The 24,396-nt window shown below is 43.5% G+C and overlaps 1 protein-coding gene across 6 annotated transcripts in view; it reads right to left on the bottom strand.

The window, feature by feature from the left end:
• Positions 1-8,517: 8,517 nt before the first annotated feature.
• GNG12 (G protein subunit gamma 12) overlaps positions 8,518-24,396 on the bottom strand; it is a 125,081-nt gene continuing 109,202 nt past the window's right edge. For all 6 annotated transcript variants that reach the window (XM_047871816.1, XM_047871818.1, XM_047871817.1 and 3 more), the window contains 2 exons: positions 10,457-10,575; positions 8,518-8,767 (listed from right to left, as the gene is read on the bottom strand). In XM_047871816.1, coding sequence (XP_047727772.1) covers positions 8,642-8,767; positions 10,457-10,549 — 219 coding nt within the window. In that variant the 5' untranslated portion in view covers positions 10,550-10,575 and the 3' untranslated portion in view covers positions 8,518-8,641. The remainder of the gene's footprint in view (positions 8,768-10,456; positions 10,576-24,396) is intronic.

The following is a 24,396-nucleotide window of genomic DNA, read 5'->3' as shown; positions in this document are numbered from 1 at the left end:
GTAAGAGGATTCCTCTTCTCTACACCCTAACCAACACATATTATTTCTTGACTTTTTGATTCTAGTCATTCTGACAGGTGTGAGGTGATGCCTCATTGTGGTTTTGACTCGCATTTCTCTGATGCTTAGTGATGTTGAGCACCTCTTCATGAGTCTGTTTGCCACCTGAATGTCTTCTTTGGAAAAATGTCTATTCAGGTCCTCTGCCCAGTTTTAATTGGATTATTAGTGTGTGTGTGTATTGAGTTGAATAAGTTTTTTATTTATTCTAGATATTAACCCCTTTTCAGATATATTATTTGCAAGTCTCTTCTCCCAGTAAGTTGCCTTTCATTTTGCTAGTTTCCTACCCTGTGCAAAAGTCTATTTTGGTGTAGTCCCAATAGTTTATTTTTGCTTTTGTTTTTGTTATGTCTTGGGGAGACATATCCAGAAAAATGTTGCTAAGGCCGATGTTAAGGAAATCATTGCCAATGTTTTCTTCTAGGTATTTTATGGTTTTGTGTCTCTTATTTAGGTCTTTAATCCATTTTATTTGTATATAATGTAAAAAGTGGTCCAGTTTCATTCTTATGCATGTAGCTGTCTAGTTTTCCCAGCACTATCAAAGAGACTCTTTTCCTCATTGTATATTCTTGCCTCCTTCGCCATAGATTGGCCATATAAGCATGGGTTTATTTCTGGGTTTTCTCTTTTGTTCACATGCCAACTTTTACTTAGGGTTATCCTTAACCAGATCCCAGGAGACATGAATGCTCTGTGCCAGTCAGTGCCAGGAACAAAGCAGGTACTGCTGGCCATGTTCTTCCAGTGAGTGCCTTAGGCTTGCCCCCAGTAGAACAACAACTTCTAGATCCACAGGGTCCCCCATGATGTCACAGGATGAATATTTTATGTTAGGACCAGATTTAAAGTCTCTTAGTGAATGAAGCTGTCATTTCTACCTAAGTAGGATGTGTGTGTGGAAGGATGGGGGGGGTGACCGGATCTAGAGACCAGAAGTAGCAACTTGTACATAGATGTTTTGGCTGCAAATTTCTTAGACCTCCAAGCCTGGGATCTTGCCATTATGCATCTCAATGATTTCAATTACTTGCTTTTATAATTAAGAAGATTAGGATTTATAGGGTATAGGAATGCTTCATATGAATAATTCTTAATGATATCTAAAACTTTACTATTAACTTCTCCTTTATGCTAAACATGGCTCTTTCCATAGTGATCTTCTAACCATTAAGTCATTAGCATTTTAGAATGAATTTATTTGGATTGCATTTTCCCTCAGGATAAAGAGAATATTGGTTTCTGAAAAAATTGATAATTGAAGGGTTCTTGAGACCAACTGTGCATGTTTGGCCAAGGCTGGCCTACAGTTAAACGGCCTTGATAGACATGAATGACTCTGATAAGGAGATAGTAATTGGAATAGCAGAAGGGCTCATCTGAAGGCAAAGGTTGTTTGCTGCTTACAGTGGTAAAGAGGTAAAGTAGCCAGTAGGGCCATGCTCTGAAGACAAGCTAAAGGTGATATCCATGCTAGATGGTGCAAAGATGGGTATAGCTGATGGTGGAATCAGGTTCTACAGAGCTGTAAGCCAAAGGTTTGTAAACCTAGGGACAGGGAAGGAAGGAGGGAGAAATCCTCAACAGGTGTCTACCACCACCAAATAAGGTGGCTTATAAATACTATACACATGTATATGTATGTTGTAACTGACCATCTTGCCAATGAGAAGGTGTTCACCCCCCGTATCTTGGAGAGTTGGAAAGCCACGTGACATGAATCTCCACACCAAGCTACCACCATCACCTGTAGGTTTGAGTTCCTTGTTCTTAACATTAAGGTAGTATAACATTTCATCTGCCATGTTTACTTACATTGTCTATCCTTTCATTACCTTCTCTTCCCTCACTTTGTTTTAAATTCACCCCTACCCAGTCCCATCTCCTAGTACAATTGTCCTCCACTGAAAGTCACAGGAACTTCTGATACTTTGGTCTGAACCAGTGAAAGTGCATGTTAGCTGCTGTTTTTCATGATCAAAATCTCAATTCTTCAGTCCTTTCCTAGAAAGGGCTGAAGGACTCTTTTGCTCCTACCCTTTATAGTGTGTATGTACTGATTCTCAGAAGCCAGGGTCATCTCTGTAGCTGCCCAAATCCATAACCGGACACTCACTGGCTGCCTTTTTTTCCTTCATGGATGATGATATTGTTCCTTCATCTCTAAGGGAATCCCAGCCTTAGGGGAAGGAATTGAGGAGGAGGCAGGGTACCTTTGGCAAATACTTGGTGAGTATGAGTCATTGTGAGCGTAATGGCTTTTTCATTTGTTATCTGTTTCCATGGTCACAGCTGGGTCTCAGGCTGGGAAACCACCCTCTCTACACATTGGATACCATTACATCATTCCTCTTTAATAACCTCCACTGCCTTCCTGTTGCTTGCAGGACAAACAAGTAGTTTGGGAATTACTCTGCACTCTAGTTTTGAGCCCACTCTCCTCCTCTTCCCTCACTTTCTTCCAAGACTTCATTCTAGTGCTTACAAAATTTCTTCTTTTCTCAAGACCCAGCTCACACATCACCTCCCTTGGAAGCCTCCTCAGACCTCACTGTTGTGGAGCTGGTCCTTCCTCCTCTGGGCTCTCACAGTACCATGTGCTCACCTTCACACAGGGTACTCTGCTACTCGATTGTCAGTTTCTCTATCTGCCATGCCACCCTCCTTGCTCCGGACTGTGAGCTTTGCACGGGCTGGTGTGAGTCTTACTCATTGGAGGGTCAGAGCCTGGTATTCAACATCTGGCTCTCAGCAGGTGTTAAGAAAATGGTAACTGAATGAAGGAGAATGGAAGAGAGCTGGTCTTCTATTAATTTATTGAGCAAAACACGAGTAGGATGATACAGTGAGGCACGGATCCAGTAAAGAGAAGGATGTTTTAATGAAACTTCTTTTGAATCTGTGAAGTACATGTGAAGGAAATGTTTCTATTCTTTCCATAGGACAGCTTTCCAAACAATGATCACAGTGCTTAGGTTAATAAGATGCTGGACAGATGAGTAGCCAAAGAATGCCATAAAATAACAAAATCCCATCCCAGATTACTGGGACAAGTGAATGATATTTAGAGTTACATGGCTAAAAACAAAACATTACAGTAATCAAGTCCATAAAACCAGAAAAAGCTTTATAACAAAAAGGACTTTCATAAGCTATTAAATGAGCATATATGATAGACGAACCATTTTATATTTGAAGCAGCTTATAGCACCAACACATTGGCAGGACCTGTAGAGGGGTAGGCCATTGGACTGAGGCTTTGGAGAGTGGAGGTGCGGGGGCAGGGGGGTGTCCACCATCATCTACTTCAAGCCCCTTGTTTTACAGATGGCAAAACGGAGGCCCAGCGAGATGAAGTGCCTTGTTCAGAGTCACACGACACAGCGGCACCACATTGGCTAAAAAAGGATCCAAGGCTATGATCCAGGCCACCCAACTTTAGGTAAGTGCTCTATTTTCATTTACACTTAATTCTCTTTGATTCACCTATTTTGTTCCTGTTAATAGATCTATCATAAAAGAAATCAATACAATTCATAACACACTCCAGTATTATATTTTATGGAGAAGGACAGACATGTACTATAGTTCATTTCTTGGGCTTCTACAGATCTTCAATCAATAGTTGGAGTAATCAGATGACACTTAGTTGTAAATTAGCTGAGAAGAAGGCATCTGAAGAAAAAGTTTGCTGCATCCTCTACTACCTAAACTAACCTATGCCTCAAAATTACTAAGTCACTGGTATAATTTCTTTGATAAAGATTAGTAAAGTACAAAAACAGTATGGAAAGAAGGCAGGTCCTTCCTTTAAAAGATAATTATGGCACTTTCATTTTCATAAGGTAAGGAAATGTAAAAACCTGATTCTCTGTAGAAGAAAAAATAGCCACAACCTATACTTGGTGAACAAACTGGAATAATGTGTTTCTGTAAAATACTTTGGAGTCATGAAATTTTATCTAGCATATCTTGCCGTGGTCCTGAGGCCTCAATTGGACAGATTTATGCACTAATGAACATATAAGAATGAAAAAAAGTCACCGTTAACAGAAACAGCATTAAAGGCAAAAGTATAATGAACACATTTAAATAGCTTCACAGATATGAAGCCAAAAGTTGCATGTATATATGTGATTGTGTTTTTATAGTGGTAGTTGGAAAAACAACACGTACTGGGCATTTGTCCATTATCATAAACCAGCTGCTGTAGAACAGTTAAAAATGGTGTTTCATAAGTAAAATAAAGCCTGACAAATAAAAGTGATTTCTATATGTCCTATACATGTACTTTCTCACATAGACGTCTAGTTTTAAGTAAATCAACATTTAACTACAATTTTTCCCCACTGGGTCCAGCATCAAAGGATGTGATTTCACTTTTCTTAAACATGCCCTATACATCATTAGGAAGCTACATGATATTTATACTCCTAGCCTTTATGATATCTGACCAGGAAAAATGAAATCTCCAGGGACCTCAAGTCCATTCCTTACCACTATAAGCACATTAACAAATAGGGAGCAAAACATATTTGTTTTCCATTAGGTAAAAGAACATAACTTAGTACTAAGCAATGAACTATGCTTGCTACTGAAAAAGTGCACATATAATGAAAAGGTATAATAAAATTTCATAAAAATATTTAACAAGCTGTATTATAAATATTTAAAGAAACATGTTAAAAATCAGAGTGAAAATAAGATTAGTGTTCTGAAACTATCAGTAGAAAAATATACTTATTAAAAGAAAATGTCTCATTAAGTGAAGCATTAAATGCAATGTTGTCTTTTTCGTGTACATTTCAAATTTCACCTTTATCTCTCCTAAACAGGTGCCTACAATTTATGTGGAAACTGGTCATATTGCAAAACCCAGAGGCAGAGGACAAGAGGATAAGGCCAGTGGCATGATTTTCACATGATCTTGGAAAAGTGAGGGCAGTTCACAATACTGAACAGATAGGTGACTGGGGAAATACTGACTATATATTTGAACAGTTTAAAAATAGCACTACATTTGTTCACCCACAATCCGCTTAATACTTAAAACCAGACATTAGGTTTTAAAAGGGGCTTGTGTTGCAGGGCAAGATTGTACAGAACTAGGGAAAACCATCAGAAATAATTCCATTTTGGGGTTGACTCCTTTTTTTTTTTTTTTTTTTTTTTTTTTTTTTTTTTTTATTTATTTATTTATTTATTTATTTTTTCTGAAATTTATTGACAAATTGGTTTCCATACAACACCCAGTGCTCATCCCAAAAGGTGCCCTCCTCAATACCCATCACCCACCCTCCCCTCCCTCCCACCCCCCATCAACCCTCAGTTTGTTCTCAGTTTTTAACAGTCTCTTATGCTTTGGCTCTCTCCCATTCTAACCTCTTTTTTTTTTTTTTTCCTTCCCCTCCCCCATGGGTTCCTGTTAAGTTTCTCAGGATCCACATAAGTATGAAACCATATGGTATCTGTCTTTCTCTGTATGGCTTATTTCACTTAGCATCACACTCTCCAGTTCCATCCACGTTGCTACAAAAGGCCATATTTCATTTTTTCTCATTGCCACGTAATATTCCATTGTGTATATAAACCACAATTTCTTTATCCATTCATCAGTTGATGGACATTTAAGCTCTTTCCATAATTTGGCTATTGTTGAGAGTGCTGCTATGAACATTGGGGTACAAGTGGCCCTATGCATCAGTGCTCTTGTATCCCTTGAATAAATTCCTAGCAGTGCTATTGCTGGGTCATAGGGTAGGTCTATTTTTAATTTTCTGAGGAACCTCCACACTGCTTTCCAGAGCGGCTGCACCAATTTGCATTCCCACCAACAGTGCAAGAGGGTTCCCGTTTCTCCACATCCTCTCCAGCATCTATAGTCTCCTGATTTGTTCATTTTGGCCACTCTGACTGGCGTGAGGTGATACCTGAGTGTGGTTTTGATTTGTATTTCCCTGATAAGGAGCGACGCTGAACATTTTTTCATGTGCCTGTTGGCCATCCGGATGTCTTCTTTAGAGAAGTGTCTATTCATGTTTTCTGCCCATTTCTTCACTGGGTTATTTGTTTTTTGGGTGTGGAGTTTGGTGAGCTCTTTATAGATTTTGGATACTAGCCCTTTGTCCGATATGTCATTTGCGAATATCTTTTCCCATTCCGTTGGTTGCCTTTTAGTTTTGTTGGTTGTTTCCTTTGCTGTGCAGAAGCTTTTTATCTTCATAAGGTCCCAGTAATTCACTTTTGCTTTTAATTCCCTTGCCTTTGGGGATGTGTCGAGTAAGAGATTGCTACGGCTGAGGTCAGAGAGGTCTTTTCCTGCTTTCTCCTCTAAGGTTTTGATGGTTTCCTGTCTCACATTTAGGTCCTTTATCCATTTTGAGTTTATTTTTGTGAATGGTGTGAGAAAGTGGTCTAGTTTCAACCTTCTGCATGTTGCTGTCCAGTTCTCCCAGCACCATTTGTTAAAGAGGCTGTCTTTTTACCATTGGATGTTCTTTCCTGCTTTGTCAAAGATGAGTTGGCCATACGTTTGTGGGTCTAGTTCTGGGGTTTCTATTCTATTCCATTGGTCTATGTGTCTGTTTTGGTGCCAATACCATGCTGTCTTGATGATGACAGCTTTGTAGTAGAGGCTAAAGTCTGGGATTGTGATGCCTCCTGCTTTGGTCTTCTTCTTCAAAATTCCTTTGGCTATTCGGGGCCTTTTGTGGTTCCATATGAATTTTAGGATGGCTTGTTCTAGTTTCGAGAAGAATGCTGGTGCAATTTTGATTGGGATTGCATTGAATGTGTAGATAGCTTTGGGTAGTATTGACATTTTGACAATATTTATTTTTCCAATCCATGAGCAGGGAATGTCTTTCCATTTCTTTAAATCTTCTTCAATTTCCTTCATAAGCTTTCTATAGTTTTCAGCATACAGATCCTTTACATCTTTGGTTAGATTTATTCGTAGGTATTTTATGCTTCTTGGTGCAATTGTGAATGGGATCAGTTTCTTTATTTGTCTTTCTGTTGCTTCATTGTTAGTGTATAAGAATGCAACTGATTTCTGTACATTGATTTTGTATCCTGCAACTTTGCTGAATTCCTGTATCAGTTCTAGCAGACTTTTGGTGGAGTCTATCGGATTTTCCATGTATAATATCATGTGGGGTTGACTCCTTTTTGAAAATAAGCTTTTAATCCTTCATCAGTAGTTATTTTTAATGAACTAAAGATGAATTAAAATATCAAAGGCTTGTGAATGGTTTGAGCCCTTAGGTGAGCTTTTTTTTTTTTTTTTTTTTTTTTAAGAACGCTTTCTCTTTCTCTGATAAAGTTAAAATACTCTCTCTGGGCACAGGAGATTCTTGGGATGCCCACTGGAAATTCCAAGGATGTGAGGGCTGTACTCATGTCCAGAGGAAAATCAAGGAACCTGCTGCTGGAACCCTGAAGCCCAAGTCATGTACCCCTGAATCCAAGCCTGCCTCGGGTGGTTTGTGGACAAGGTAGGGAACACACTGGCACTATAGCTATTTGAAAAGTGCCTGATACTGTTGTGTTTCATGTATTTCCATCCCACCATGTTCCACCCACTTGGGGTTGGGGAGGTGAATACCACCTCTGGAAAGAGATGTTCTAGTGGGAGAGGAAAGACAAAGGGCAGGGCAGAGAGAGTGAAATTACAAAGTTTGGCTGAGAAAAGCAGCTGGTTTTCACACATTCCTGCTCTCCTCTGGGCGGGGCTCATGTGTACTCTAGGCATTAGGGTGGACATTTCAGAGGTGTCTCTCCACTCTCCAGAGTCTGGCCCAGAGGCCTCCCCCCTCTTCTAGACTCAGGATCATGGGAGCCTTTTTAGGTTCCCTTGTCAATACCTGATAAGAGGGTTTTTAGTTCAGTTTTTAAATTTTAATCGGTATAGTTAATTCTAGCCTAAGAGGTCAGCAACATTTCTTCACAACTCAATTACAGTGGATATCTTTTTGTACAATAACTATATGAAAAACTTTTATTCTATCTACATACAGCTCAAGACAAAGGTATAACTTCTGGAGTCGAACTGATGGCATGGAGAGAGAAATTTTAAAAAGGAAATAGCATTGATATGTGTATATACAAAGACATATATATATACACAAAACACTCCTCACCCATGTACACTGTACAGGTTGGCACAACCCTATTAAAAACATACTATGATATAAAGGTTTCATTAAGTTATTCTTGGCATTTTAACCTAGACAGGTACTTAGGTAATTTAAGTCTTGATATGACTGGGTTATTCATATATTTAAAAGCAGATAATGTTTTTTTAAAATGGCCCAGACCAACTTTTCTGAAGCAGTAACCCAACAGGACACCATAGTTATCAAATGGAAAAGAAGATTGTTATTCTGTATTAAATGAGTAAAAGGTGTTTTAGAGAAAGGGCAGCTTGGAAAATAAAGACATCAGAGTCAATCGTTCCAAGTTAGAGTATTTTAGTTATTAGCAGTGGTTACCAAATAAGCTGAAGGTAAATGTCTTCCAAGGAGCTGCTCATAATTTGCTTTGTTGAGAAGAGGCGAGGGACGGTTTCCATGTTCCTCTATAAGATGATGCAAGTTTTTTTATCCTTGAAAGGGTTTTCTGAGGTTGGTATCCCGATCAGCAAAGGGTCGCTCCTGGCGTGCTCCTCACAGTAGGACATGAGGTCCGCCGATGCCTTTGAGACCTGACGTGTGGATGAACCAAAGCAAACACACAAGAAAATAATGTATTCACAAACTTTAAAAGGGTAGTTGAATGCTGGTCCTCTACGTAGAAGACTGGTGGAGTGATCTTTCCAGACCCCGTTTCTCCCAGATTACTTGTCAGTTAAAAAGGAAAAAGATTTGTAAACGGACAAATCTGGTAGCTCTGCTTCTTTAACCAAGTGATCGGATTTAAAGATCGGAGAAAAATGACATCACGTGTCTCCTAGGGTGAGCACAGATGACGCACCACCAGCTAGCAACTATTCCCACCAAAACATTTAGCTGGCATCGAAGCATCGGCAAGCAATGGTATCCCATGGGAGGGCCATTCTGCGAAATGAGTGGCCTGGATTCTTCAAAAGTGGACTGTGTGTTAGATATTATTAGATGATCCCAAATGTTATAAACTGTAGTGTGGTTATGGGGAAGGTGAAGTATTTAAGGGTGAAGAGTCACGATGTTTGCAAATAACTTTCAAGTGGTTTAAAGGGTATGTGTTGTGTGGGTGTGTGTACAAGACACAGAAAAAGCAAATGAGGCAAAATGTTAATAATTGGTGAATCGTGGCAAAGGGTATATGGGTGTTTGTTGTGATAGCTCTTTTACAGGTTTGATGCTTTTCAAAATAAGCGTGGGAATGGGGAAGTATATGTGAATCAAGGGAAGGCTGTATCTTAGTTTGTATTTGATACAAAATTGGAACTGAATTATGGGCTTGGAGTCCGTATTCTTGAGAGAAGAGCTTTAGGTTCTACTGTTAAAGGTTGGTCTTAGAAAAATAAAAGGAGGGATAAAACCAGAATGGGAAGATTCAGTGCCTTTCTCTGGCATGAATTAAAAACAGAAAATGCCACACCCTGTTCAGAAGTCTGGGTGGGCTATTCCACAGACTAATCAGATCAGTGTCCTCAGGCAAGGAACACAGGGCAGCTGAGTCCCGTCAAATACAGCATAAGCAGCCTCATGTTTTGAAGACAGGTGACTATCTCCAGGCCCAGAGGAATGTATCAGGTGACTGCTTCAGTTTCTAGGAAACAGCATTACTCACAACATTCCAGGGCACACACTGCCTAGTTCTCTCTTGGGATTTGGGGAGAAAAGACTTCGAAGTCAGGTGACCTAACAAATGCCTTCCCCTTTCTCATAGATCACAACTAAGGCTGGCATTACTCACCCCAGGTACAGAATGTGGTCATTAAAATAGTGCACACACATTTAAAAAAGTGGCGTAGTCTTAAAAAAGGAGACCCCGAGTGTTGACTTGCTATGCCAGACTATACTCTAACGCACTTAGTAAATTCCAGAGGGATAACAAGGGTGTTTATAAAATCCATCTAGAACCGCTGTCCCAGTGCAGAACACAGAGATCACGGGACTTGGCTGTGTTCCTTCAGGGAAGGTAGGTTCTTGGGGAATCCTGTCATTGGGTCTAGGTTTTCTGTTCCAACAGAGAGGCTAACTCAGACACTTTGGCTTGCCTGTGCTTTTGAAATGAAGCCCAGGCTGGGCAGAAATGGACGTTAGATTCTGAGGCTCTCAGCCGGCCCTAGGAAAATCCTGGCCCCAAGCCGCAGGGAATAGCACTGCCTTCTCGGAAACGTGGCCCCGCCGTGGGGAGCAGAGGGGCCTGACCAGAAAACACGTCTGATCCCATCCAGGCCTCTTACCTTTATTCTCTCAATGGAGGCTTCCATTCTCAACTGCTGCACAGTTCTCCTTGCCTGGGCGATGTTGTTGGTGCTTGCTGTTTTGCTCGACATTGTCAGGTATTGTTTTTACCTGAAACCTGAAAAGAATGTAAGTTGTTTAAACATTCCTAAAGTTTGCATTACTTAGGGGAAAAGGATGCATTTTTCCCAGTCATCACGGGCTCTGTGAGGTAGTTACGAGAATGCCCTCCCATTGGAGCTCCTTCATAAATCTTTCCTTTGCAGAAACCCAGTACTAGTTTCATCCATCCACCCCAACACGCAGCACAATGGAGCCTTTTCTAGCATCTTCTGAGAGGAAACAAATATACATAAACATTTGCAGTAGTTAGGGGGCCTCCGGCACATATGAGCGTATGCAAGCACAGGCCACATTACGTGTGTAGTTTAATATTACTGCTATGTCCTTTAATAGAAGGTTTGATTTTATTTCATTTTGGCTCTCTTACCCAACTATTACACTGATTCAAGTCCTGGCAACAGAAAACAGCAAAGGAGAGTGCCTCTGGAGAACTTTGCACAAAGGGTGCATTTTTAGGTGCTATCGAGGTTTGCAATCATTTGAGGAATGTTAGTTAGGCAGATAAGGAAGCCTTTATTCAAGAAAAAGTGGGAACCTTTCAGCTGAAAGACTCTCAATGATGAACCCCCTACAAATGTCAAAGGGGATACACTGAGCAGCCTAAAGCCTGAATATTTAACAGAACTCTATCTTTCCCTCCTTTACCTCTCTCTGGCCTCAACCGGGGCGCCCAGGGCACTTGCTAATCCTGTACCCCCACCACATGTTTGGGGGTTGACTCTCCTCTCGGGCCTGAGCCCTTGGAGCCAAGGCTGCTCTTTTTCTCTCGCTCCCCAGCCACCTGGTAAAAAGGAAATGAAACCTCCTGGACCTTGAGCTTTAACCCGGCTGGTTGTCCAAGGACATATTCCAAAAGGCAGGCAGCCTAGGGAAAAGCACTAGTGGTGCCCCTGCCATATATGGCTAAGTTCTGTCTTGGCACGGTGGCGAGTGGGGGAAAATGCAGAGCTGGCAGGCCGGGTGGCAGTTTTGTGACTCATAGAAGCAGGTGGACAGTAGGTATGCCTCCCTCGTACTATGCAAGGGCTCAGCAAAGTCTTGGGGGCACCGTGGCGCCTGCAGCAAACCCAGACTGACTCAACTTTCTGGAAGGGCCGCACTTGCAAAAAGCATCTCTGCCATAAGGGCCTAGGACCAGGCAGGGCTACAAAACATGCCCGCAACCCCCAGGCTCCACGGTGTCCACCACGTGGGCACCAAGGTGCTCTGCCTGAGCTCTGCCACACTTGGAATGCTCCCAAGGGCTTGGCTCCAAGATTTAGACAGGGCTTTGGTCAGAGGTGGCTTTGGGTCAACTGTACAAATAAACCTGTGTTTTTAACTGTGTGCTGAACTTTGACATCCAGCCTCATCGTCATGCTTCATATTCCTGGGTTTGGACCCTGCCTCTGCCACTTACTAGCTGGGTGAAACTGGGCTGATCACTTAACCTCTATGAGCCCAAGCTTTCTTCTGCATAATTTGAGGAGATGATGGTTTTTGAGGAGCCACTTTGCTGATGCCCATGTAGTGTTTATCAGAGGACCAAGGCACCCCAAAAATAGCAGCTGCTCTTGTATTTATCCTTGGGAGGCCACACCCAGCACGATGAATCAGAATTGCCTGTGTACCTGGCTGCCTCGCCCAGGTCAGTGGGGCTCCAGGATTCTGATGACGGGGCCTGGGTGGGCCATGGCATGAGGCCCCTTGTAAGTGCATCCTTAGGCGATTCTGCTGCACTCCGCTGTCAGGGTAGAATGGAATGGCTGGTGACAGACAACAGAGGATTCCCCTAGAAATAAGGATGTCCCACCAGTGCAGGAAACTGGGAGGAGGAATCATCCATACATTATACACAGGGCAGGGTGGCCTGGCTTTAATCCTAGGCCTTGGCGACCTCATTTCAACACTCCCTGACTCACTGCCTCTTCCTCAGATTCCAATCATCCCGCCCCACCCAAGGGAGAGGCCTTAGGGTCCTCTCCCGGTGGTTTTGCTTATACCCAGCGGCCTGGCCCAGTGTTGTTCTGTGCTCCCAGGCAAGCATTTATTAACAGAGTCTTTGAAATGGGACCGAGGCAGAAGGCAAACCTCCCTGCAAGCAGAGTGAAGCATCCTGATTCATGGCATTCTAGTTCCACGTTTTGTGCCCTGCAGCATGTTAAACTGGGCTCCTGTGCCAGTTGGCGAGGTTTCTGAGATTTGGCCCCCAACCTCCAGAATGTGAATATGATACCATTCTGAAGGGCCTGTGGTTTCCAGGCTGCATCCTAAGGACTTTCTAAATGTCCCTTTGCATGAGAATAACGCCAAGCATTCTCTTCTCAGGCTCCAGGGCATAAAGTTTCCAAGGCCTGAGCAAGTTTCCCTGTAACTGCACACCAGTTCACATCGGTCAGGCCTGGACCACTCGTTGCTCCCACCCGCGTAGCTATGAGCAAAGAGCCCACGGTCAGGCTCTATAAAATACTGGGGTAGAGGCACCTGGGTTGCTCAGTCAGTTAAGTGTACAACTTCGGCTCAGGCCATGATCTCACGGTTCGTTCGTTCGTTCGAGCCCTGCGTCTGACTCTGTGCTGACAGCTCGAAGCCTGGAGCCTGCTTCAGATTCTGTGTCTCCCTCTCTCTCTGCCCCTCCCCGGCTGGCTCCCCCTGTCTCTCAAAAAATGAAATGTTAAAAAAATTTTTTTTTAAATACTGGGGTAGGTCCCTCTGAAATCGGTAAGAAACTTTGCCTCTAGTACCCGTGAGTTTCTTCGTGTATTATAGTTGTGATTGAAAACAGCAATTCACAGATCACACTTGCAGGTTTAGCACCTCTGGCAGGTTTCCCCTATTCTGATATCTGCTCCCTTCACAGTCCTCCCTGTTTCTCAGACAGCTTCCTGCTTCCTTTTCCTGGGGACCCTTTCTCTTCTGCTTCAGGGGGAGTGGAGCCCGTCCTCTGGCCCCACCAACTTATCTTGGGCTCCCAACGCAAATATGAATTCTTTTCTCAAAGTCTGTTTCCCTCTCCTAGCATATGTCTAAATTCACCCAGAAAAGTAGTTAAAGTGTAGGAGATGGGTGATTTTCACAGCTTCACAGATTATTAACCACCACCAACTTCCTACTGAATATAGGAATAGCGTTTGGCAGGTCAATTAAATGGGGTATTTGTGGCCATTCCTAGAAAAAGTTGTGTACCAGGCCACTGGAGAACATCATCTCTTATTACAACATTCTTCTAACTCAGGGAAAAGTCAGATCAAAGTTACACTGTTTCAACTTAAGGAGCCCCATGGAGGGACCCAGGGCTGAGATGCCTCCTGTCACTGCAAAAACGGCCACTGCTATTTGGTTGTGGAGAGAGAGGAGGTGTTTCCAGGAGCTGGAGGTCTAGCTGAGGACTTCTCCTAACCTGCAGCTTCTCTGAATCTCCTCAACAGCTGGACCGAGAGAACAGGTATCTCCAACCATCTTTGTGCCTTGAGCGGGTTTTCTTTGCTCTTCCCTCAAAGGCAAGGATGTCTGTCTGTTTGTGCTACCACGTGGATAAAAAGCTTGCTTTATTCTTATTTTAAGAAAGCTTCCAAGGCAAACACCATCAGATATTTGTATGAAACCCTAGACTGCACACGTTGCTTTCATGCGCAGCGGTCCGTGAAGCCTCACTATGATCCTGAAAGGTGTTATTACTATTTCATACTCATTTCATAGATGAGGCAACTGAAATTAGAAAAACTTGCTTCAAGTTAACCCAGCTCATAAGCCCTGAACCAGCTCATAAGCCTTTCACCCCGGAAGCCATGCTTCCTACTGCACCAAGGAAAGGATACAATTCCAATTAATTTGATTCACAAACACTCAGGGCTAGGGTGACCTTGACACTGATGACCTGGAGTTGTGGGCTTGCTGACTGCTTTGTGTCTGTGCAACAGCCCTTCTGGTGCAGAAAGCATCTGTTTATCCGGTGTCCTGAAAAACAGGCCTCCCCTCTCCTTTCCGCAAGCTAAGCAAGAATGTTCTAGCTGTCACGACCAGGCAAGGACTGAGGTCAGCATCTGGAGATCCTGAGCCACCAGCCCTGCCTCCGCCTTCCTAAAGGGCAGAGGCCTGCACAGACCCCCAGTTTCATGAAACCCTGGCTGTAGCTTCTGCAGCCTTGTTCACATTTTTACAGGTGGCTAGCAAATCTGAATAAACATACATAATATTTAGTGATTCAAATAGTTGGCATTGGTTTTAAGGCTGTTGTTCATCTGAATTCTTAGGTTCCTAGAAATTCCTAGGAACAACATTTCCCATTAGGGAAAGAAGAGCATCTTAACCTTTGTCCAGAGGGGTCTGCTGCACGGAGAGGGTGGGGATGGAAAGTGTGTGAGGGAGCACACTTGGGGAAGCAGCAGCTGAATCACAAGGTCATCCTGGCCGGGCAAATAACTGAAGCACTGAACCGAAGCCAGTATTCTGAGCAAATACACCCTTGTGTCTATAATAAAAGAGCAAGTTAAAAAAAAAAAAAAAAAAAAGGCTTCCATCTGATCTTCCTTCAACTATCAAAGTCTTAATGTCTTACCCTGGCTTGGCCCTTTATCAGTCCCCCTCATCTATTAACGGGGTGCAGGCAGCAACACTTAGCTCACAGGGTTGTTGGGAAGAGAAACAAGAGTGCCTATCAGTACGTAGCTTGTACACACAGATACTTAATAATGTTGGGTCCCTTGGTTCACTGACAAGACTGAAAATCATGCATTCGGGTGTGAAACAGGAGAAAAATTCACCCAGCAAAAGAGCAAAAGAAGAATGTCAAGGTAATATGATTGGGTAGCAACATGTTTCTAATATGGCCTGAGAGGGAGGACAGTCAGATCCGTAGAACAGTGTCTCTATCTCCTGAACACTTCTTTTAAATCAGAGCCTGCAGGCTGAATCCAGACTACTGATGTGTTTGATTGGGCCCCGCACAGGGTTAACTCAACTGGGGGGGGGGGGGGGTGTGTTTAACTTTAAATTGTCAACATTTGAAAAACTGAGCTATCCCTTTAAGACAAAGAAAGATTTCTGGAAAAGTCAGAAAATTTTATAAAACTGGGCTGAATCTAAGTAGAGGCTGCTGCTTTAACATTTGCTGGCATACCTGCCCATCCCTCTATTTGAACTTGTGACATGGTCTTTGTACTATGCCTTGGACATTTAGTTCCAGGGACATACTCAAGGATTAGGGCAGGGGACTTGAGCTCACTCCTGCCCTTGCCACTGCCTAGTTCTGGGGCCCTAGGGAAGGACTCACAACCCATGTAAGCCTCAATTTTCTCATGGGAAAAGTGGGGATAATAATACTTTCCTATTTCAAAGAGCTGTTAAGAGCATCAGATAACATAAGCATGTGAGTATAATAAATACAAAGAATACTTTTGCTGAGTGTTAAGTACCTATACCTTCTGATCACATCCTCTGAGAAGTACTCTAGGCACCTGCAGTCCCTGATGGTTGGCACTGAACAACTGCCCTACCTTCCTCCTGGGGCGCCCTACTGAACCGCCCTGATGGAAAGAAAAGTAACCCCCCATAACTCAGAATAAAGTGTATTTGGAGATAGGGCCTTTACAGACATGATTAAGTTAAATGAGCTTATTAGGGTGGGCCCTGATCCAATATGACTGGTGTCCTTATAAGAAGAGGGAATTTAGGGAGCATCAGGATGGCTCAGTCAGTTAAGCATCCAACTCTTGATTTCAGTTCAGGTCATGGTCTCACAGGTTTGTGGGTTCAAGCCCCACATCAAGGCTCTGTGTTCACAGTGCAGAGACCGTTTGGGATATATTCTCTCTCTCTCTCTCTCTCTCTCTCTCTCTCTCTCTCCCTGCCCCTACCTTGCTTGCTTGTGCACGCTCTCCCTCTCAAATAAAAAAAGAAAAAAGAAGAGGGAATTTAGAGACAGATGGGCACAGAGGGGAGAACATGTGAAGGTGCAGGGAGAAGATGGACATCTACGAGCCACGGCTCCTTCTCTTACAACTAGGGATCTGGAGGATGCGGGCTCCGCCAAAGGGATAGGGATGTGATCATCAGAGATCTGAAGGTGGAAGTGAGAAGGCCGGTGCTTGCGGCTTGGCTTATTTTCTGCTGGCAAGCAGGGCGGTGAGCAAGTTGCTCTTTGGGAGCATCCCAGCATGCAGTCTCTATCGATGTGGTGCTAAGAAACTGTGTGGCTACAGCAGTCTCCCAATTCTCCACCTCCTGCTGGGCCCCCGGGGCCAGTTCTGTGGTGATGTCTGGAAGCTGGTCCCGGTCGAGAAGTCAAGAACCAGTTGCTCCAGCCCTTCTACTGATTACACAAGCACCTCATCTCCTGTACGAAAGCCCATTCTGCTCGCACTGCCAAGCACGCTGCTTGCGGTAACTGAACCTTGACTGATACACAATTGTTAATCTGTTGTTTTGTAATCTGTAAATAACTTACAAAGGCTAGCTGTGATTTCTATTATTATCATGCCACGATTGAACACATCAAACCCTAAGACCTGAAAACGTGGAGATGCAAGCCATAACATTCTCTTTCTCCTTCTCCCCAACCAGACCTCACAGGCTGTAAGATCAAGAGTGGTGAACCTGTGACCAGCCCCATGTCCTGCCCTGTTCCCGTCCAATTTTGAGAGCAAAGAGCAAAAAGAACCAGTTACCGGCCCATGGGGGAGAAAAATGAGAGGGCGTGATAAGGAAGGGCTGCATGGAACAGTGGAAAATGCCACTGCAGCTGGAGAAGACAGAGTGACTGGAGCTCTTCTAAGAGTTTATATGGGCTTAGAATGAGCAGAATAAAAAAGAGTAAGAACAGCATTCTCTCAAGACCTCAAGAGTGCATCCTCTAAAAGTAGCATGCTTTTATACTTGCAGACCCCTGAGAGGTCCTCATCTGGTATCTTTGATGAGTTCACTTTACCTGCCATCCAGCCACATGTCCCTGAATAATAATGATGATGGTGGTGACAATGTTACTGTTGTAGGTATAATGACAAAATGTGACAACTACCACCATTTATTATGTGCCCGGTAAGTGAATTCCATGAATCATTTCATTTAATCCTCTTAGAGATGAGTTCTTTTATCATTTCTGTTTTACAGATGAAACACAGAGAGGCCAAAAGAGTCTTGCTGAAGAGTATGCTGATTTATGTAGCAGAGCTGGGACTCAGGCCACCTGACTTCCAAGGTCATCCTCTTAATCACCACCCTATACTGCTGGTCTCTGAACATTAAGAGTACAAGGAAGGAATGGGAAGGAAGGGGGGGAACTGTCAGTCAGCAGCCCTGGACAAAAGAAGACATGACCTCCATTTAGGGCCCACTACTCATTTAGATAGGTGGTCTCCATACCAATGACAGCAGGTGTTGAGAAAGTGGCCTTGGAAGAAGACTGAAGTGAAGAAGAATTGGTTGCTCTTCATTAAGAGAAGGACTGTCCCAGATTCTAGGTAAGGCTATTGCTAAAGACAGAGGATGATCCCATCATCCCTAGCGAAGCTGGTTGGAAGCCACGAGAATGAGCCAATCTGGGTAATAAATCCAGGAGAGAGCTGCAGAGCCTGAGTAGCGGGTTCCTAACTTCACTGTATATCTAGAACATCTGAGGCACTTATTAAAAAAAAAAAAAATCTGATTCAATAGGTCTGCAGCAGGGCCCAAGAATCTGTATTTAAAGCTTCCCATGTAATTTTGATTTGGTCTTCCTGAGAAACACCAATAATGATTGCCAGAGTCTTGCCTCTTGGTTCTATTCACGTTTATTTTTGCCTGGGAATAAAATATGTCCATTTAAAAGAATGCCACTTCCTATCCATGCTTAACTTTCCAGGGTTCTGAACAAGCCCCGGAAAATACTCCTTTTTAATGACCTGAACTTACAGGATTCAGTGCCCTTCAGCTTGAAATAGCTGTTATCATCTAACATAGTTCTTTGCTATAAAAGTCTAACTTTGTTTTCTGAACAGCCTCTTCCTTCTGGAAAAGTTTCTCCCCAGTGATGCTAGACTATCCTGTTCTTGCTTGTCCAGTGATATTCCTTTCTACAGTACAGCTCCTTCCTCTGACTCTCATTTTCTCATTTCTCATTTCTCCAGGGCTCCGTCCTGGAGGACTGATGTAGCAGAGTGAACAGGGCTTTGACAGATAAATTTGGATCCTGGCTCATCACCACTACACCTCAAGTTGCTTCACTTCTCTGAACTTCAGTTTCCTCATCTGTAAAATAAGAAAGGATAATAATAGTACCTACTTCACAGGGTTGCTACCAGGAGGAAATGAAAGAACGTATATACATTGCACAGCACCTGCCTGACCCACACTGGTCCTCAGTAGACGTTGATCTACCCTTATGACGTTAGCTATGACCAACGCACTTCGCATACAATGCCTTACCACAATCTCAATGTCTTAAATGAAAGCCTGTATAAATTTACATGCAGGGCACCTGGGTGGCTCAGTCAGTTGAGCATCCAGCTCTTGATTTCGGCTCAGGTCATGATCTCACAGTTTGTGGGGCTGAGCCCCACGTTGGGCTCTGTGCTGACAGTGCAGAGCCTGCTTGGGATTCTCTCCCTCCCTCTCTCTCTCTGTCCCTCCCCTGCTCACTCTCGCTCAAAAAATAAACACTAAAAAATTTTAAAAAATTTACATGCAAAATGGTCCCCAGTTGCTTTAAACACAACACATGGAAAACCCAGTGAAACACCACTGCCTGCCTCCAACCTTGCTGGTGTCCCTTTCTCTATGAGTGACACCACCACTGTCCTGGTCACTGAAGCATCCCCTTTTGCCTTCTCCTAATTCCTTAGGCCAAGTGTTATCCAATAGAAATGTGAGCCACATATGTGATTAAAGTTTTTTCTAGTAGCCACATGAAAAAAAGAAAAAAGTGACATTTTGATATCTTCTTTAGATGAATATGACCAAAATTGAAATGTAATCCATGTAAAAAATTACTGAGATGTTTTACTTTTTTTTGGTACTAAATATTTAAAACCCGGTCTGCATTTTACAGATACAGCACATCTTGATTTGGACTGGCCGCACTTGAAGTATTCATGAGTCACACAGTGGCTGCCTCACCAGACAGTGCATCCTTAGACCCTGGCACTTCCCAAATTCTCTTGATCCCTATGTTTTGACAAACCCCTTATTTTTATTCTTCCCCATTCTCCCCACTGCTATTTGACCTCTGTCTTGGCTCCCAGCACCTCATGTTAGGGCCACTGTATCAGCCCCCTAACAGGACTCATGCCTCTCGTCTTTCTTTCTCCGATCTAATCTATCCTGACCAGTATATGCACAGATACAATGGCACTGTCAATTTATTTCCCCTGGTCTCAGAAGAGGATTCTCCAGTCCCCCCAGAAGAGTCCAAAGGGCTCAGCTTTGCAATCCAGATCCTCTCTAATATTTCTGCCACCATAATAAAAACCTTCTCATCGCCAATGAAGGAACTGAGCCATTGAGAAGTTAAGTGTATGCCTCGTATCAAACAGCTAGCAAGCTGCCTGGGTGGGATGCGAGCCCAGGCGGTCTGATTCCAGAGGCCAGACCCAGAAGCTTCATTGCGATGCTGCTTTAGTGCCAGGGAGCTGTCACCACACTCCCCATTTTTCTTGTGGTCTGTGTTTACAAGTCCTCTTGCAAGTATCTGAGCAAGTTCTCTGCCTGCTTCTCTTGGCCTATTTACATTCTCTCTTTTGGGGGCACCTGGGTGGCTCAGCCAGTTGACCGTCGACTTGGGCTCAGGTCATGATCTCACGGTTCGTGGGTTTGAGCCCCGCGTCGGGCTCTGTGCTGACACAGCAGAGCCTGGAGCCTGCTTTGGATTCTGTGTCTCCCTCTCTCTTTGTTCCTCCCCCACTCATGCTCTCTCTCTCTCTCTCAAAATAAACATTAAAAAAAATAAAATAAAATAAATTCTCTCTTCTTTTAGGCCCTAGTTCACTTTTTTATCTCTTCTAGGAAGGCCTCTTTGCTTTTGCTTACAGTAATTTATTCCCTTTACGAATTCCTGCTAAATGCTTAAAGCTTAGGAGTTCAAGGACCCATAGGGGATGGCCCAGGCACGAGAGAGGCAGGGAGCAGGAGCTGTGTGTGTACTTATGTTTACTCTTTCTGAAGGAAGATGTATAGCTGTCATCCAGCAGTTTTATTTTGGTGCTAATGATATGGCAGCTAATGCTTATTGTTATGTAACTGACTTCGTATGTACGAATATTGTCTTCCCACCAGACTGTGAGAAGTTTAGCTGAATAATAATAGTATACCAGTAACATTTATTCATTACTTATTCTGTGCTAGGTACTATTTAAAAATACTCTATACCGTTATTAGTTCATTTACTATCATCTGCAACCTTAAGAGCTCAGTTTTTATCATATCTGTCAAGACTAAAGCTTAGGTTAAATAATTTGCTCAAGATCAGATAGCTAGTAAGTGGTAGAGACAGAATTTGAACTCAGATCTCTCTTACTTCAAAGCCACACCCTTAACCAGACAGGTGAGTTATCGCACGCCATCTTCTCTGTCACACTGACTAATGCAGAGAATGGGGCCTTAATAAACAGTTGGGTAAGATGTAGCCACCAACACATCAGCCAGTGAACGTCTCACTCTGGGGTGTTTGTGTCGGGTGTTTGTTTTCTTAGAAACAGGATACACCCTGCTGCTCCTTCCCACAAGTATCCCACAAAATACGGACTGTTCCAAGCCAAAGGTTACCCGCCTGTTTGGTTCCCTTCACAGCTTTGAGAAGCCTGGGTGGAGTCCCAGACACTTGACGGGGTCAAGCTGCCCGTGAACATTCACCTTCAGCATGGGCTGGCCACTTGTGTAGCACCCAGATTCTGAGGGCAGTGCTGATTGCTTTGTACCCCCATACTGTGCCCAAACAGGTTTTCAGCCAGTGAAGGGGGGCCGTAGGGCGCAGCTATGTGATGGTGACCTACAGGGGTGCAGGACCCAGCCCCTTAGGCTATATGTCAGGCCAGGATCCAGCAGAAGCATGTGTTTGCAGTCAACAATGAGTATGACCTTTGCAAACAAGTTTTCCTCTCTACCTAACATAGCAAGACAGCTTGAGAAATGATTTGCTCATATTTGCATGGCTGGCTTAAGGGGCAGCTGGCAATCTTGTCTGTTAATAAATACATGGATGAATTCTATAATTATTTAATATTCAACACAAAAGCTAACAGTTACAGAGTGATTTTCTGTGCCAGGCACTGTTATGGGCTTTATTTAAAGTTATTTTATTTACTCTGAAAAAGAACTTATTATTTCATTAACTAATTTTTAAATTTTAAAACAATATGCTGCTAGTAAAAATTTTAAACAACAAATTTACCCAAAGGGCATACAACAAAAATTAGCTGTCCTACTCTAGACTACATGAGGTGATCACTGTTATCAGTTCCTCATGTCGCCTTCTGAAGACATGTGATGCATACACAAGCATGATTATTTACATATCTCTCTTAAAAAACACCAATGGGAGCATGCTATATGCATGGCTCTGTAGCCTGTTTATTATTTTATTTTATTTTATTTTATTTTATTTTCATTTATTTATTTTTTTTAACGTTTTTTTATTTATTTTTGAGACAGGGAGAGACAGAGCATGAACAGGGGAGGGTCAGAGAGAGGGAGACACAGAATCTGAAACAGGCTCCAGGCTCTGAGCTGTCAGCACAGAGCCCAACGCGGGGCTCGAACTCACGGACCAAGAGATCATGACCTGAGCCGAAGTCGGCCGCTTAATCAACTGAGCCACCCAGGCGCCCCTATTTTACTTTTTAACTACCACTCTATTCTGGAGATCATGATGAGGGTGGGATTATTAACCACTTTCCCAATGAGGAAACCAAAGCTCTCTGGGATACCTTGCAAGTAAGTGCCAGGGCTGAAATGAACCCTGGTGTTCCTAACCATCACTGCACACTGCAGCCACCTGCAGGTCCTGTGTGAGGAGCTTGCTGGGGCTGGAAAGCGGAAGTGGGAATGATGAGAGAAGCAGAAGACAAATCTCCTGCCTTAAAAGGACTCACTGTTTTGGGGGGAGGGGGGCAAACGATGTTATATGAAGTGAGAGAATGATTTCCAAACAACATAAGAACATATTCGAGATACAGTTCCCTGGTACCCTGAGGTGCTAATAAGCATTTGTGAAGGGAAGCAGTCTCAGAGCAGGGAGTGGCCCCAGTGGAGAAGTCCCCATAGACTGGTTAGTCTCCACACCAGCAGACAGCAACATCGTCACTGGGAACTTCTTAGAAATGAGGATTCTTGGGCCACTTGGGTGGCTCAGTTGGTTAAGTGTCCAACTCTTGATTTCAGCTCAGGTCATGATCTCATGGTTCATGGGATTGAGCCCCATGTTGGGCTCCGTGCTAACAGCACGGAGACTGCTTGGGATTCTCTCTAACCGCCCCCCCCCCCCCCCCCCCCCGGCTTCCCCACTCATGCACATGTGGGGGCATGCTCTCTCTCATGTTCTCTCAAAATAAATAAACAAACATTAAAAAAAAAAAAAGAAATAAGGATTATTCTCAACCTCCCACCTGGACCTCCTGATTCAGACACTCTGGAGGGGTGGGGTATCCCAAGCAGTCTGTAGTTTGACAAGCCCACCAGGTGGTTCAGATGCTCCCTAATGAAGAACTACTACGTTAGGAGGAGGTGATTTCAGAATTAGAACTTTTTAAACTGGAGGAGAATCCAGCTTTTAAATAAATCAACAATTGGTCTATTTAAACCAAGCCTGGTCCATATCCCTGGCATTATCCTAGGACTAAACAGGCACACAGCCTTCATGTTGAGGAAGTTATTCCTGGCAAAGGACACAGGCCCAAAGCTGTCAAAGGAAGGGGGCATACATTCCAAACAAACTCTGACCTGTAATGTTGTCTGTGGCCTTTTTGATACTCACACCCAGAGAACTTGTACCTTCCTTTCCATATGTCTGTGACCAACTGGGAGCCCTTCCCATCGGCCTTCCTGGACCCCCTACCACTTGCCCTAGCTGAGCAGGGATGGAGGTGATCTACAATGGGATCCCTTGCCCAGGACATTCTCTACAACATAGCTGTTCTACCCTCAAAAGCAGAAGAACAGAGATATTTTGGATTCTGGTCATAAAGGCCTAGCATCTGATCTACTTTAAGCAAAGGCCATGCTTTCTGATATTGCTAAGCAGACAGACGTTCACTTGCTTGCCTGCAGTCCATTTGGACAAACCACCCAAACACTTAATAGATGACTGAAAGCAAAGAAACAGGCAAGTGCTGCTGCATCCATCCAATCTTAATCCAGATTAAGAGGCAACCAGGCAGCCGTTTTATTGCTTTGAAGGGGCCAGGTGCTTGGAGGCACTGGAGGAGCAGGGTCAAAGAGAAGGCTGACAAGAGTCTACAGTCACGGTGGGGGCTATGCTGCCCAACAAACAAGGCATGTGGCATATACCAGACCGATAGTTAAAAGGCCAATAAAGCAAGACAAAGGTAAGCATAGGAGCTTGGGGAGGGGATGGTCAGTGGGGACTTGGGGCAGCAGAGAGGTGTGTGAAGGATACATTTCTTAAACTTATCAATCCTTGAAGGGAAGGAACTGGGTAGGTGGTAGCCAAGGAGTGAAGAGAATTTCAGAATGGATATGGAGGGAGCAGCAGAAAGTAGGTTAAAGCTGACTCTGTTATGTGAAAATGGGAGCCCCACAGGTTTCTGAGCAGAAGTGACAGACCTAGGGAGTATTAACAGAAAAAGAACCGAGCAACATTGGATGGCACAGAACTGGGAGACAGAGAAAGACAAGATAGACTATTTCCATG

The sequence above is a fragment of the Prionailurus viverrinus genome, chromosome C1, assembly GCF_022837055.1.
Source record: "Prionailurus viverrinus isolate Anna chromosome C1, UM_Priviv_1.0, whole genome shotgun sequence".
NCBI classification, from domain to species: domain Eukaryota; kingdom Metazoa; phylum Chordata; class Mammalia; order Carnivora; family Felidae; genus Prionailurus; species Prionailurus viverrinus.
Note: the sequence above shows the minus strand (reverse complement) of the source record. Positions and strands in the feature narration are given on the sequence as shown.